This window comes from Anabrus simplex, chromosome 3 (assembly GCF_040414725.1).
Source record: "Anabrus simplex isolate iqAnaSimp1 chromosome 3, ASM4041472v1, whole genome shotgun sequence".
Classification (NCBI taxonomy): domain Eukaryota; kingdom Metazoa; phylum Arthropoda; class Insecta; order Orthoptera; family Tettigoniidae; genus Anabrus; species Anabrus simplex.
The window spans coordinates 278,950,160-278,964,848 of record NC_090267.1 but is presented as its reverse complement, the minus strand read 5'-3'; the positions used below and the strand labels follow the sequence as shown (position 1 = coordinate 278,964,848).

At 36.4% G+C, this 14,689-nt stretch overlaps 1 protein-coding gene across 1 annotated transcript in view; it reads left to right on the top strand.

Annotated features, from left to right (window-relative positions):
- LOC136866775 (sodium channel protein Nach) overlaps window positions 1–14,689 on the top strand; it is a 90,790-nt gene that overhangs the window by 31,311 nt on the left and 44,790 nt on the right. Inside the window, exons 4-6 of the mRNA XM_067143882.2 lie at window positions 3,861–3,991; window positions 4,068–4,164; window positions 8,688–8,786. Coding sequence (XP_066999983.2) covers window positions 3,861–3,991; window positions 4,068–4,164; window positions 8,688–8,786 — 327 coding nt within the window. The remainder of the gene's footprint in view (window positions 1–3,860; window positions 3,992–4,067; window positions 4,165–8,687; window positions 8,787–14,689) is intronic.

Sequence of the window (14,689 nt, the reverse complement as noted above, 5' to 3'; positions counted from 1 at the left end):
CCTTGTTATGAATGTTATCATCCTACTGTTGTCCTTGGAGAGGTCTTGTTGCAGCGAGTGTGACTTTCCATCTGGTGAAGTAATGGTGTGTACATTCTGGAGCTTGTTCCTCAGATAGGGGGGGAGGTAAGAATGAAGGTTGGGGAGGAGGCCTATCACTTGCAACCATGGTTTCCAGGTTAGTAGAGGAGGAGATAGGGGATATTGATACTTGGGAAGAAAGAGGCTTGAGCAGGTTCTTTTGTTTACAATCTCTATTATTTTTATGCCTAATGCTTCCAATTGTACAAGTATTCCATCATATAAGGGGTTCTTATGTTCTATTTTGTCATGAAGTCATTGTCCTGATTATTGACTGATCTAAATAAATAATATATATTTTCTAGTGTGTTTAGAAGGCTGCCTTTGTTTGTTGTTCAGTTATAATGAATTCATGACTGGATGCACTCATGTGTTGGCCGATAGATGGAAACTTTTAGTGCCTTTCAGCATTAATGTGCTCAAGACATCTTACTGTAAAGTTACGTCTGGTCTGTCCTACATAAGACGTTTTTCATTGGTGACAAATTCATTTTTACACCCCTGGGTCCAAATGGTTGTTCTTCCCTGTGGAATTAACACTGTTGTGGTTGAAAAATTTGTACTTTGTATTATTGTTGGTAGAATATGCAATTTTGTAGTTATGCTTTTTGAACAAATTTGTTATTGTATGTATTTTGGGATTATTAAATGTGAATCTAGCATATTTATCTTTCTTCCATGGTTCAGAAATCAGATTCGATTGAAGTTTATGTGTAAATTTTCTGATTATTTTGTTCACCATATTAACACTAAACCATTATATTGAGCTTGTTTGCGCATAAAGAGTAGTTCTTCTTCTCGTTCTATGTGGGAGAGAGGTATGTTGAAATCTCTGTGTATATAGCTGTAGTAAGCTGATATTTTTTTGTGATTCTGGATGCAATGAATGGATTTTTATTGTGGTTGGAGTAAAAGTGGACTTCCTGTATATCCTGAAAGGAAACTCGTCCTTGTCGCATCTTTTATTTACATCTAAAAAATTTAGTGAACTTTCTTCTTCTTTATCTACTGTAAACTTTCTTTTGAAATCTAATGAATTATGAATAGAAGTTGTCATGGTACCTTGTGCTCTACTTGGTATGGTTCCAACTTAAGATTTTCCTTTTTTCTTTTGGCTAAAATTTTTTGAGGTTTCTTCTGAACCATTTGCAGCCCAGTTTCATTCATAATGAAAATTTTTTTCCATCCAGATGGGACTTATCAACAACAATTTCAAGAAGATCAAACAACTTTCTGACTATTTCCTTGTTGAATCCAGTTGCTCGATGAATTGATGTATTTTCAGGAAGCATCAGACTTAAATCGAGGTGTTGCTGCATGAAGTTATAATACCACTTTTTCCCTGCATATTCCCTTTCTCTGTCGAATCTGTGTCGAATTTTATTTCTTTCATGGACATGGAATGCTAGAACTCACAAAAAAAAAAAAAATAAATAAATCTTAGAATATGGTCAAGTACTTGTTCCACTTCAGGAGGTAGATTGCCGAACATTAAAAAAAAATCCCTGCTAGTGAAATATACTTTTTTCCCATCCACATGTGCCTTCAAGATTGCTTTTGGCACTCCATATTCTCAGCAGACAGCATTCAAACCCATGTCTCCATTACAGTAGTCAACAATAGCACGCTCCTTTGTACCTGCCTTCCACTGAACATATGAGTATTTCACATCTTTTGGCATTTATCTGCAATGAGACCATAAAATGTTATTAATTTAAATATTAATTTTTAAATAAAATATTAATTCCTATGTGGCTTTAATAAAATAAATGTTCACAGGGTTTCCATGAACGAACCGCCTAAGAAACCAATCCATTTATTAAAACATGTAGTCCAATCATGGCAACTTCACCATATTGGATTCTTTACGACATACAGACCAAATTACTTAAAATTTAACACATAGTTTCATGTTCTCTATTTAAACAAAATATTCCTTGTAACTTGATTGGTCTGACTCATTGGCTGAATGGTCAGCATTGAGGCCTTCAGTTCAGAGGGTCCTGGGTTCAATTCCAGGCCAGGTCAGAGATTTTAATTGCACCTGATTAATTCTTCTGGCCTGGATACTGGGTGTTTGTGTTTGTCCCAACACTTTCCTCTTCATATTCAGACAACACACTACACTATCAACCACCACAGAAATACGCAATAGTGATTACATCTCTCTATAGGGGGTTGGCTTCAGGAAGGGCATCTGGATGTAAAACAGGGCCAAATTCACATGTGCAACACAGTTCGCACCCACAACCTCACAGATGTGGGAAAAGTGGTGGAAGAAGAAGATTCCCTGTAACTTAATTATAAGTGAAATGCAAGCTCTGTGTGGTTCAATTCAGCTCATGCAAAGCAGGTGTTAGTGAGAGGCATGCTAAGTGTAAGACTTCAACATAGGAAATATGTAAAAGCTATCAAAATAAGAAAAAATCTTACCTGATGGCTCTGTTCACAAAATATCCACTACTACCTTCCTTAACACCCTGATCAAAAATGATAAGGAAAGGATTACAGTTAACTTTATGCATTCACAAACAGTAGTGGGGGAAATATCAAGGTGGTAAATTTATGGAACTGTACATTAATGGTTACTTTCACCTAGTACTTGCACGGTGCCTATTGCCATGCCTCAAATGCCCCTGTTGTGCAATTACAGCCGTTTGAGAGGAATTGCATCGTGGGATTTTGCAAGGCAGGATGGACATATTGACGGATTGCTGCACACGTTAGTCATGATGCATCCATAGTGTGGCGATGTTATCAACGGTGGGCAGTTGAATAGGCCAACACTCGTAGGCGAGGTTTGGGATGGCCTCATAGTACAAGATCAGCATAGTGTAAAGGCATCACTAGCAGACCATAACACGTCCACAGTGGAGATCCAAGTACATACATGTACTATTGGGAACTATCTTCTTGCAGCATGAATACAAACACTTGTGGGTGTAGCCCGGTTTCTTTTGTCACATCACTGTCATGTAGTCCTCTTGTTGTATTGAGTGAGGATTGCCTGGAGAAGAGAAAGGCACTCTGCTGTGTTTAGTGATGGCAGCAAGTTCTACCTTCATGCAAGCGATGGCCATTTAAATGTGCAACGCCTGGTGAGAGTCATCTTCCAGAGTGTATTTGCCCTCGACACATGGGCCCAACTCCTGGCATCATGTTACAATTCCCATTCACCTTTAGTGTTTATGAATGGTCCATTGAACAGCGCCTTCTATATCCAAGATATTTTTTGAACTGTCCTGCTGCTATTTCTGCAACTGGAAGGTGAAGTGCTGTTTCAGGAGGATAATGCTCATCCACATACTGCTGCTACTATGTTGACCTGCTCTTCATGGTGTCCAACAATTGCCCTACCCTGCTCAATCCCCATACCTCCCTCCCATTGAACATATTTGGGACATGAGGGACATTGACTGACCCAGTCTGTATGGCCAGCTGTTAAACTTGCACAAATGTGACAACAGGTGCAAGAAGCTTAGAACATTATACTTTAGGATTATATTTGTCATCTGTATGATCATTTACATGCGAGGATACAGCTGTGTGGTTACCAAGAGGGGTGGAACGTTATATATTGATGTGGTGCTAAACTTCAATACTTTGTGTCTATAGCTTGGTTTGATCTGTATTGTTGATCATGTAATGTTATCAAGCTATATTACTCATTGAATTATGAATAAAGTGGCATACACAGTCATTCTGTTAATTTATATACTTGTTCCTTTTCTGTTAATTGTATACCAGTCAAATATGTATCTTTCTGCTATATTTCATAGATCCGTGCACCATGTTCAGAACTACTTGCAAATTGTGTTTGGAATGGCCAGCCCTTTGACTGCTGCTCTAACTTTCTACCTCTCCAGACTGAGTGGGGAGTATGCTATGTCATAAACTCCTTGCAGACCAGGTAAGTATCTTTTAAGACTTAACTGTTTTAAACTGGCTAGCGATGTACAACTCATTGAATTGTATTCCATTTACAGAAAGTACAACTCTTTGGACCATAGGAAACCGGAACTGATCTCCAACTTTAGCACAGGACCTGGCAAACTAGAATTTGAAGCAAATGAAAATATTATGGTATGTTTTTTTTTTTTTACAATTAGCTTTAAGTCGCACCGACACAGTTAGGTCTTATGGCGATGAAGGAATAGGAAAAGCCTAGGAGTGGGAAGGAAGTGGCCATGGCCTTAATTAAGGTACATGGGAAACCATGGAAAGTCATCTTCAGGGCTGCCAACAGTGGGGTTCAAACCCATTATTTCCCGGATGCAAGCTCACAGCCGCGCACCCCTAATTGCATACCCAGCTCACCCGGTCTGGTATGAATTATTAAAATATTGTTACAGTTACTTTGAGGGTTTTCTGGGAAACTAAAATTTGCCACAACATATAGCTACTTTGGTCTTTAAGAATTACTTTGTGTAAGAGATTTTTGAAAATTTCAGTGCAGAGTTAATAGACACCAAAGGGAATTTAAAAAGGATGGTGACACTAGCATGCATTCAAATTCATACCATCCTACTGTCAGCATCATCATTAGTAATGAGTCCTAAGCCTGGTCAGTTGCCATGAAGTTCCTCCATGTTCTTTCATAGTTGTCTTCAATGCCACATAGCTGCTCACTCCTATGCCATTCACTGTTTGTTTGATGAAGGTGTATCCCGGTTGTCCATATGGTGCCTTTCCTTCAATTAAAACTTCTACTACTGTCAAACGGTGCATCACGTGGACAAATAGAGTACAAACACTGCATACATATGAGGTGTACTGAGGATCTCCTTTGGTTTACGATCTCTTGAACCGTGGAATTAGAAATCTTGTCCTTTCATGAGATTTTAATCATCCTGTGGAAGCACTGCAACTCTAATGCTTCCAGGCAGTCAGTTTCTGTCTAGCAGTTTTCTGAGGCAACAGTCCATAAAAATGAGTGTAGCAGTCCAAAAACTTGTATCATAAACAGTTTTGGCATAAATGGTTCTTTACAAAGAGTCATTCAGAAGGGACACGTGATGGCTCAGTGAGATCATCACTGGCATCTCATCAGGGTGGCCATAGTTTGAATCCCAGTAAATGATGAGATTTTTGAAATGGAAATGTATATCCATGTGGTTTGGATTGCACATGAAACTAGAGAACCCATTGTTATGATCGTAAATCCAACATCTTTTGTTTTTTAATTAAAAACGAAGCCATACTTTTCAGTGTTGACTCAGTTATTGTAACTTTAAGTTCTCCGATGTCAAACACTAAGTACAGGGTGGTCAGAAACAACGTGAACCATATATGTGTATTGGAGGAATGGTCATTAAATAATTCAAAAAAATAATTTGTTATCTCGTGTCGTCATTATTTTATTTGCTTCTGAAGTTAGCCAATCAGATCACTTTGTGGGCAAATTGCGATGCGCCTTGCCAGACGATGTTACTAAATCTGCACGTGACTCAAGACCGGCTCGAGAGGCTTGCCGAGAAATTGGCATCAAACTCGAGCACACCGTGGGTTTCAGCCAGTGTCACTGAAGCGTACTTGCTATGGCGCGATCCTGTCAACTCAGAGGTACATTTTTCAATCCCTCCCCAGGCGAAATTTATTTTTCTTCCATCGGTGCTCTCGAGTCAGTCTTAAGCCATGTTCAGATTTAGCAACACAGCCTCACAAAGCTCATTTGCTAAGTTCAGCAGTTGGTAAAACGACAGTGGCGTGAGATATCGAAGGTTTTCTCAAATAACTATTATTTATCAGTATGATCACCCGTCTAATGCTCATATACCCAGTTCATGTTGTTTCCAACCGAGCAATTGCAACCCTGTAACATACGTGTATAAAAAACACATTAAACAAAGAAAGACGTGTTTAGGTCTTGAAAGAACACCAGATTCTATCAAAACACATTTATTCATCTTAAGTGTGGTTCAAATTTTGTTGCCCTCTAGTGTTGCCACCTTGTGTTTTTTCCTTTGTTATGTGCAGCCATATTTAAGCAGTTTGCACTGGTCACTTGGCTTGTACAGACATGCTTATTGTGTTAATCTTGTTCTCTTCTTGTGTATAATAAATCTGCACTTTACTATCTGTGTCTCACGAGAAGTCACAGCAGCTTTTAGGTACAGCATGAGTACCACATACTACACTAAGCTTCGAACATTAGTCATGATAAAGAGTGCAAGCTCTCTGAAAGAGATGCGTGCTCAATATTAAGGTGTTCATTATGCAGTTCATACAGTAAATGTGTAACTAAAGCACAATTACACTACCAGTTTGAAACTTCACAACAGCACCGTAGTTCACAAGAATCACCATGGACCGAACCGATGTTTATAGTCAGGCCTTGAGACTTGACATTGGCGCATGCGCAACAGCCACGCTTACCCTGCATGCACGCGACTTCTCGTCAGACTACCGTAGTATATTAACGGGCATCGCATTTCATTTTGCAATCCACAAGCGCATTAATAGATTATGGGTGCAGATTTGTGCGTGAGTAAGTGAAATTGTAGAAAGACACAAAAGTGTGGTTACATTGTACTGGAACATTCTGTAACATTGCAGGAATGAGAAATGGTGTCATCTGTGGTAATGCACATCAAAATCTTTTCAAAACACAATCCATATGAAAGCATTACTCATAAAATATGGTGTATGGAATTACGCAAGTGATACAAAAGTGAAGCCCAAGGCAAATTTGGAAAACATGGCTGCAGTGACAGCATGGGAATCAGAAAATAGTAAGGCTATGTCAGACATACTTCTGGAAATCCCTTCAACCAAGTTGAAATAGGTGAAGGATTGTGCGACATCGAGAGAACTTTGGTTTAAGTTGGAAAGTGTCTAACAGTCCAAAGGCCCTGTAAATCAAGCTAACCCACTGAAACAAATAGTGCTTTAACACAAGAACGAGGCGACAACGTTCATGATCATCTCCGAAGATTCTTCGACGCTGTTGACCGATTCAGTGATATGGAAGTGCCAATATCTGTCGATATTGTTACTCTACAGTTCACCGGTGAGTTCTGATAATTTTCATATTGCCATCGAGTCCCAAAACATTGCGCATAAAAATAGTAGAGGAAAGTTACGTATGATCGAGTAATTGACAAATTCATGTGTACAATGTGATGTTGGTACAGAAACAGAAGAATAACAACAGTTGGAACTGGAAAATCAGGTAAATCAAGTAAGCATGATGGTGACACATTCAGGTGTTTTAAGTGTAAAAAGCAGCAAATTGTCAATTGAAAGTGAAAAGTGATCAAAACGAAAACAAGACAGAAAATATGTCGTCATATGCTGCATCCATTTCAAAGTGTGTGCCATGAAACAAACATCTCGCTGGCTCATTCAACAGACAAGAAACAGTGGTGTTTGGATAGTTGTTGCACCGCAGACATGGCCAAGGACATCGACAGTTTTAAGTGCATTGAATTGACCGTATGTGAAATGCTGAACTTGACAAACTCCAGCTCCACAAAAATCAGTGCCAAAGTTACTGCACAGTTGGTGACATGAGTGAACAAGTGTGATAAGACAGTTAACTTAAGTGAAGTTCTGCATGCACCACATTTACAAACCAATCTTCTGTCAATGAAGAATTGGAAAGATTGTTCTTCCTGATCAACACAACTCTATTTACAGGAATGAACTTTCTTGAGAACTAGTTTTGGCCCTTTTTCAGGCCAACTTCAGCTTAATAGATGAACATGAATAAAAACTTAAAATACAAATTATCATATATTATTGGATAAACATATAGTTAAACATGGTGGTGATGGAGTTAACATGATATCCATTTCACATAGTTTGTTAAAATTTAGTTTATAGTTTGTGTCAATCTATCATTATTCATTCTTGCTGATAAATATTAATACATCTATCTGTGTGAAAATAATAAAAACTAGGATTAATAGACTTGTTAATAATTATTTGTATTACAATACAATACAAGCCGCTCAATTTATAGTCCATATTGACCCACGTTGAATATTAGCTTGACTGTCCAAGTTCATTGTCAGATGATATGTATATTGGTATGTCTAAACTATTTCCAAATTTCTATTAAGAACATACATTATTAGATCTGTTCTTGACTCTGCAACCTCCTGTTTGACAAATCTTTCTCATTTAATGTATATGTGAGACTCGATTAGGCACATGTATCAGATATTTTGGCGGTGTGCACAGAACTTATGTATGTTAATCTGAGTGAGTTGGCAGAGTGGTTCTGGTTGTGTAGCTGTGAGCTTACATTCAGGAGATGGTGGGTTTGAAACACACCATCGACTGCTCTGAAGATGGTTTTCTGTGATTTCTCATTTTCACAGCAGACAAATGCTGGTGCTGTCCTATCCAGTCATTGCCAAGAAACCTGTCTGAGTTGGTGTAACAGAACTTCTAGCAGAAAAAGAAAGCTTAATCAGGGAAAGTAACAATATATGACTGTAAACATGAACGGGCCAATGACCTTTGATGTTAGGCCCCTTAAAACAACAAGCATCATCAGTAAACATTAATATTTTCACATTGGAGTAATTGATCGGGTTCTGGATGGATTGATAGTTTCTAAGGACGGTGTTTAAAGGAGAATTGTTGTCATTACATTGCAGATCTCCTTCCACTCACCAGAGGATGTTCCCTATTCAGGCATGGCCCGGGCACAGTATGAAGACCTTATGCTTGGACAGGACTTTGCTATGATATTCCAGGTAAACATTTCCTGGTAGGAACACACAGTAAATATTAACCCTGATATCTAGAAAATAGGAGCCTCCGTGGCTCAGACGGCAGCCCGTCGGCCTCTCATCATTGGATACTGTGGTTCAAATCCCGGTCGTTCCATGTGAGATTTGTGCTGGACAAAGCGGAGGCGGGACAGGTTTTTCTCCGGGTACTCCGGTTTTTCCTGTCATCTTTCATTCCAGCAACACTCTCCATTCTCATTTCATAGCATCTATCAGTCATTAATAAATCACTTTGGGAGTGGCGACCCCATCGTACTAATAGCCTATATCTGCTTCATTCATTCCATTCCTGACCTGGTCAATGACTGGAAAACAAGTTGTAGGTTTTCATTTTCATCTAGAAAATATCTAAGATTTTTCTGTGACTTTATATGTATTGTTTCATTTCTAAGGTCATGTCTTCATGAATTTGACACATCTGATGTTATTTTGGATTACACTACATGTGTACAAGAGAAAACTTGTTAGACAAAATTTGCTGTTGCTATCAAGGAAACCATGTCATTATGGCAATAAAAGCCATTAAATTTTGTAAAATGTATATTAGAAAGCTGCACAGTGTTTTCAGGTACTGCAACCTTCCCTTCTGTAGATTGATTGATTGATTGATTGATTGATTGATTGATTGATTGATTGATTGATTGATTGATTGATTGATTGATTGATTGACTGACTGACTGACTGGACTTTGGTGCCTAGTGTGTCCGAGGACATGTTTGGCTTGTCTGGTGCAGGTCTTTTTGACGCGCATGGACGACCTGCGTGTCTGGTTGTGGGATGGTGATGATGATGATAATGATAATGAAGTAGGGTTACCTTATACAGGAGTGTGATATGTGCTGACACTGGGTTTCACCCTTTTCTTTAAGGAAAACTGCACAAATCCCAAAGCAATCGGAGCACTGCTTGTCCTGGATAGTGAAGAAGAGTAAATGCTAGTACAGAGTATGCTTAGAGCAGCACAGTGATGATACCTTCTCACTTCAAAAATTTTACAGAACATTGTAAAAGGATAGAAGCCTCCGTAGCTAAGGCGGCAGCGCGTTGGCCTCTCACCGCAGGTTTCCGTGGTTCAAATCCTCGTCACTCCATGTGAGATTTGTGCTGAAAAAAAAGGAGGTGGGACAAGTTTTTCTCCAGGTACTCCAGTTTTCCCTGTCATCTTTCATTCCAGAAACACTCTCCATTATCATTTCATTTCATCTGTTAGTCATTAATCATTGCCCCAGAGGAGAGCGACAGGCCTCGGCAACCAGCATAATTCCAATCCTCGCTGCAAGATGGGGGCTTCATTCATTCCATCCCTGACCTGGTCAATAACTGGAAAACAGGTTGTAGGTTTTCATTTTCATGTAAAAGGATACCAAGAGAGACTGGGAAGAAAAGAAAAATGATTTTCACAGTATATTTCAGGTGTTGAATGAACAAGAACATTCTTCAAGAAGCGTACTATGTTTCTAACATTTGTTTGTCTAAGAAGATAAAGAGAACTCATACAGAAGTCAATCTTAAGTGTGTATTAGAAGTTACCAAGATCTTGTAGCCAAAATTATCTACTATCTTGCCTGAAATTATCATAAATTATAGATACCTCTTATGGTACCATTTAAGAAATAAATTAAGAATTGTGAATGAATTACATACAGATAGATCAAAGAATCAAAAGTAAGAACAAATAATATGGAAGTTTACTAGGTGAGTCCATGGGAGGAGTTTGTAGGTTAATTTTGAGAGAGAGAGAGAGTAATCCCAATTCATCTACAGTGCATTTATTTCAACTAAACCAGCATCATCAGGATGAAAATAACAAAACAAAATGAAAAGGAATACTTACAAAAGATTTACAAGTGTACATTTTTTGAAGATAGATTGGTTTTGTTTTCCTTCAGTGAAATCTTCTGCTACTATGTTTATGAATTCTGAATGGTACATCACATGTACAAGTAGAGTACAAACACTGCATATGTATGAGGTGTACTAAGGATCTCCTCTGTTTTATGATCTCATGAACCATGGCATTAGAAATCTTATTTTCATCATCCTGTGGAAGCACCATGTTTCAAATGCTTCCAGGTGGTCAGTTTATGCCTTGCATAGTGTCCAGGTTTCAGAGGCATGCAATGCAATAGTCCACACAAATGAATGTAACAGTCCTAAAACTTGTGTGATGAACAGTTATGGTCTGGAACAAGGTCAACACACACATTTATACGCTTAACATACATGACCAGATCTGTTCTTAACTCTGCAATCTCCTGTTTGGCAAGTGAAAATGACAATGAAAACTAAAAGATTATGCCAGAAGGGCATAAATATAAATTCCACAAATCTACACATCAAGGAAAATAACATGACTTTGCTAGGTGAGAAAATTTAAAACACAACCATTCATTACCACTGTTTTTACATGCCCCTCACTGTAAGATGTTAGTTTAGTGCACATGTTGCAGTATTGAAGATAGGAATTTTTGTACTGGGCGACAAGCTTCCGAATAAAACCTAAGGGGAACATAAGTTCCCTTTACACCATTACTTGTTCAATTACAAGTGATCTTTAATAGCTTCATTTCAAGTAATACTAATCCCGTATTGCCTATAATCAGTTAGTGAATATTCAAGATAAACTTAAATATTATAACTAAGTGGTCCGCCTATTCAATACAATATATAATTTATTATATTTAGTACATGTTTCATCTCCTAAGGTACATCATCAGCTAATAATAAATTAACATTAATATATCAGAAATACAAAATAGATATTATTAAAATTGGAAAGACACATTAAAATATTGATATATGGTTATGACATTTAAAATAAGATCTTAGAAATTTTGTTAAAATTGTAACTCATATGATAGATTAAACAGTTAAATTGTCCATTTTACTCTTGTTGATATTCTTGGAAAATACCAGTTTTGCTGTATAAAACCTTAAATGATCAATTGTTGTAAATAGCACACTTGATCTGTATCTCTTGATGAAAGATTTGTTAAAACTTTAATATGCATTCCTTAGATAGTATAATATATTGAATGCTTCAGAATTTAAAGTCAGCTCGGGGCTGTTGTGGGAAAGTTCTTTGTGGTAATGGATATAATTTTATCTGAAATGAAATGAAAAAATAAGTGTAAGTAACGTGAAGTGGAAGATGAAATGAATATAATGTAATAAAATCATATAACTTACTCCTTATTATGGGCCCCGATATGCGGAGAAGGACTCACTTCTACCGAGGTAAGTGTGCACCTGCTTTAAAACAAGTACTGGTAGTTACTACGCTGAGCGGAGAGTGTGGAGGGAAAGTAGGAGAGTGTGTCCTAAGGTAAACAACCGGAGTGTCACCGAGCGTGTGACTTGTTAGAGTCTGACGTTTCTTCCTAACTCTCGCTTTTATTAGTTCTTCATATAAAATGTTATACTTCTCAGAAAGCTCATTGATATTATTTGTTGGATTGTTCCTCTGGTCTAGATAAATGTAAATTTCCTCATATACGTTTAATAAATGGCCTTTATTTACGGTTTTCAGTATTTTAAGATCATTATCTATGTTAGTAAACATGTGATTGGAGTCGGTCATGTGTTCGCTCATGGCCGAGTATCTGTTGTATTTCTTGGCTCTGGTGTGTTCCTGATATCTTATAATGAAGTTCCTACCTGTTTGTCCAATATAACTTTTTAAACAATTAGCACATTTCAGTTTGTAAACACCCAAATTTTGGAATTTATTATTATTATTATTATTATTATTATTATTATTATTATTATTATTATTATTATTATTATTAATGATATGAGTGTTATAAAATAATTTCGAGTTTGTATTGTTAATCCTAAAAGCGATTCTTAAATTTCGTGTTTTGAATAAATTCGTAATACTATATATTTTACTGCTATTATATGTAAATACGGCAAATTTCTTATTCTCTTTTTCTTTTTGTTCTTGTATTAACGTAGTCATAGACTTATTTTTTACTTTATTTATAATCCTGTTTACAAACTCTTTATTATAACCATTCTTATATGCTAAATGGTATATAGTATTAATTTCTTTTTCTAAATCCTGGGTTGAAAGCGGAATATTAAAAGCTCTGTAAATCATACTAAAGAAGCTGGCTCTTTTATGAGCTCCTGGGTGTAAAGAGTCATTTTTGATCATGTTGACACTCTGCGTTGGTTTCCTAAAAATATTAAAGGAAAGGTTTTGATTATTTCTAGTAATTTTCAAGTCTAAATAATTTAAAGTGTTATTTACTTCAGAGTCAAGTGTGAATTTGATATATGGATCAAGAGAGTTAAGTTGGTTTAAAAGGGTCTGGCCATTAGTAATTCTTTCATCTAGTATTACAAAGGTGTCATCTACAAATCTAGACCAATGGTACAAACCATCAAGTTTATGGATAATTTTAGCTTTTTCCACGTGATAAATATAAATTTTGGCTAGGATGCCTGATGCTGGGGCACCCATCGGAAGACCTTTTTATTGGTAGATTTTGTTGTTAAACATAAAATAGTTATTGTTTCAGACAAAATCTAGGACAATTAAAAATTCATTTATTTCTTGTTGGCTCTAGTGGCTAAATTGGATCAAATGTTGATGGTTTCTTTTATTGGAATACTAGGATACATATTTTTAATATCGTATGAGTGTGTTGTGTGACTGGAATTTAATTCTAAATTTTTGGTAGCGTTACAGAATTCTATAGAGTTCTTTATAGATTTATTGTTGTGAAATTTGAAATGTGTTTGAAGAAATTTATGTACATATTGTGAAATTTTATATGTTGGACTAGTCCTGTAATTAATAATAGGTCTGATGGGTACTCCAGATTTATCTATTTTTGGCATCGCTCTAGCAGTAGGAAGTCTCAGATTCATATTAAGCAGCTTTTTAGTTTCTTGTTCATTCATCAGAAATATGTTGTTTTTCAAAATTTGTTTTAACTTTTTTTGGAGTCCATTAGTGGGATCTTTTTTAACTATTGTAATATTGCTTTCTATGAAGAATAGTTCAGTTTTTTCAACATATTGAGTTTTGTCCATAATGACTGTAACATCACCTTTATCGGCTTTTGTAATTATAAGATTGTTATCTTGAATCTTTCGTTTAAGTTCTTTTAATTATCTATTATTAGTGTGTTTAGGTTCAATTTTTCTATCAGGATTGACTAAAATATCCTTTAGTTTCTTTTTGATTTCATATCGTGTTTCTTCTTGTTGATTTAAGGGTAATTTTTGTATTGAGTGTTCTATTTCTGCAACTGTCTCTATCTTATCTTTTAATTTATTAGAGTGGGGCCAATTATGTTTGGGTCCATTACTAAGGATAGCTACACTCTCCTACTTTCCCTCCACACTCCCTGCTCAGCGTAGCAACTATCAGTACTTGTTTATAAGCAGATGCACACTTACCTCGGTAGAAGCGAGTCCTTCTCCGCACATCGGGGCCAATAATAAGGAGTAAGAAATACGATTTTATTAAATTATATTCATTTCATCTTCCATTTCACATTACTTACACTTATTTTTTCATTTCATTTCAGATAAAATTATATCCATTACCACAAGGAACTTTCCCACAACGGCCCCGAGCTGACTTTAAATTCTGAAGCATTCAATATATTATACTATCTAAGGAATGCATATTAAAGTTTTAACAAATCTTTCATCAAGAGATACAGATCAAGTGTGCTATTTACAACAATTGATCATTTAAGGTTTTATAAAGCAAAACTGGTATTTTCCAAGAATATCAACAAGAGTAAAATGGACAATTAACTGTTTTATCTATCATATGAGTTACAATTTTAAAAAAATTTCTAAGATCTTAATTTCAATGTCATAACCATATATCAATATTTTAATGT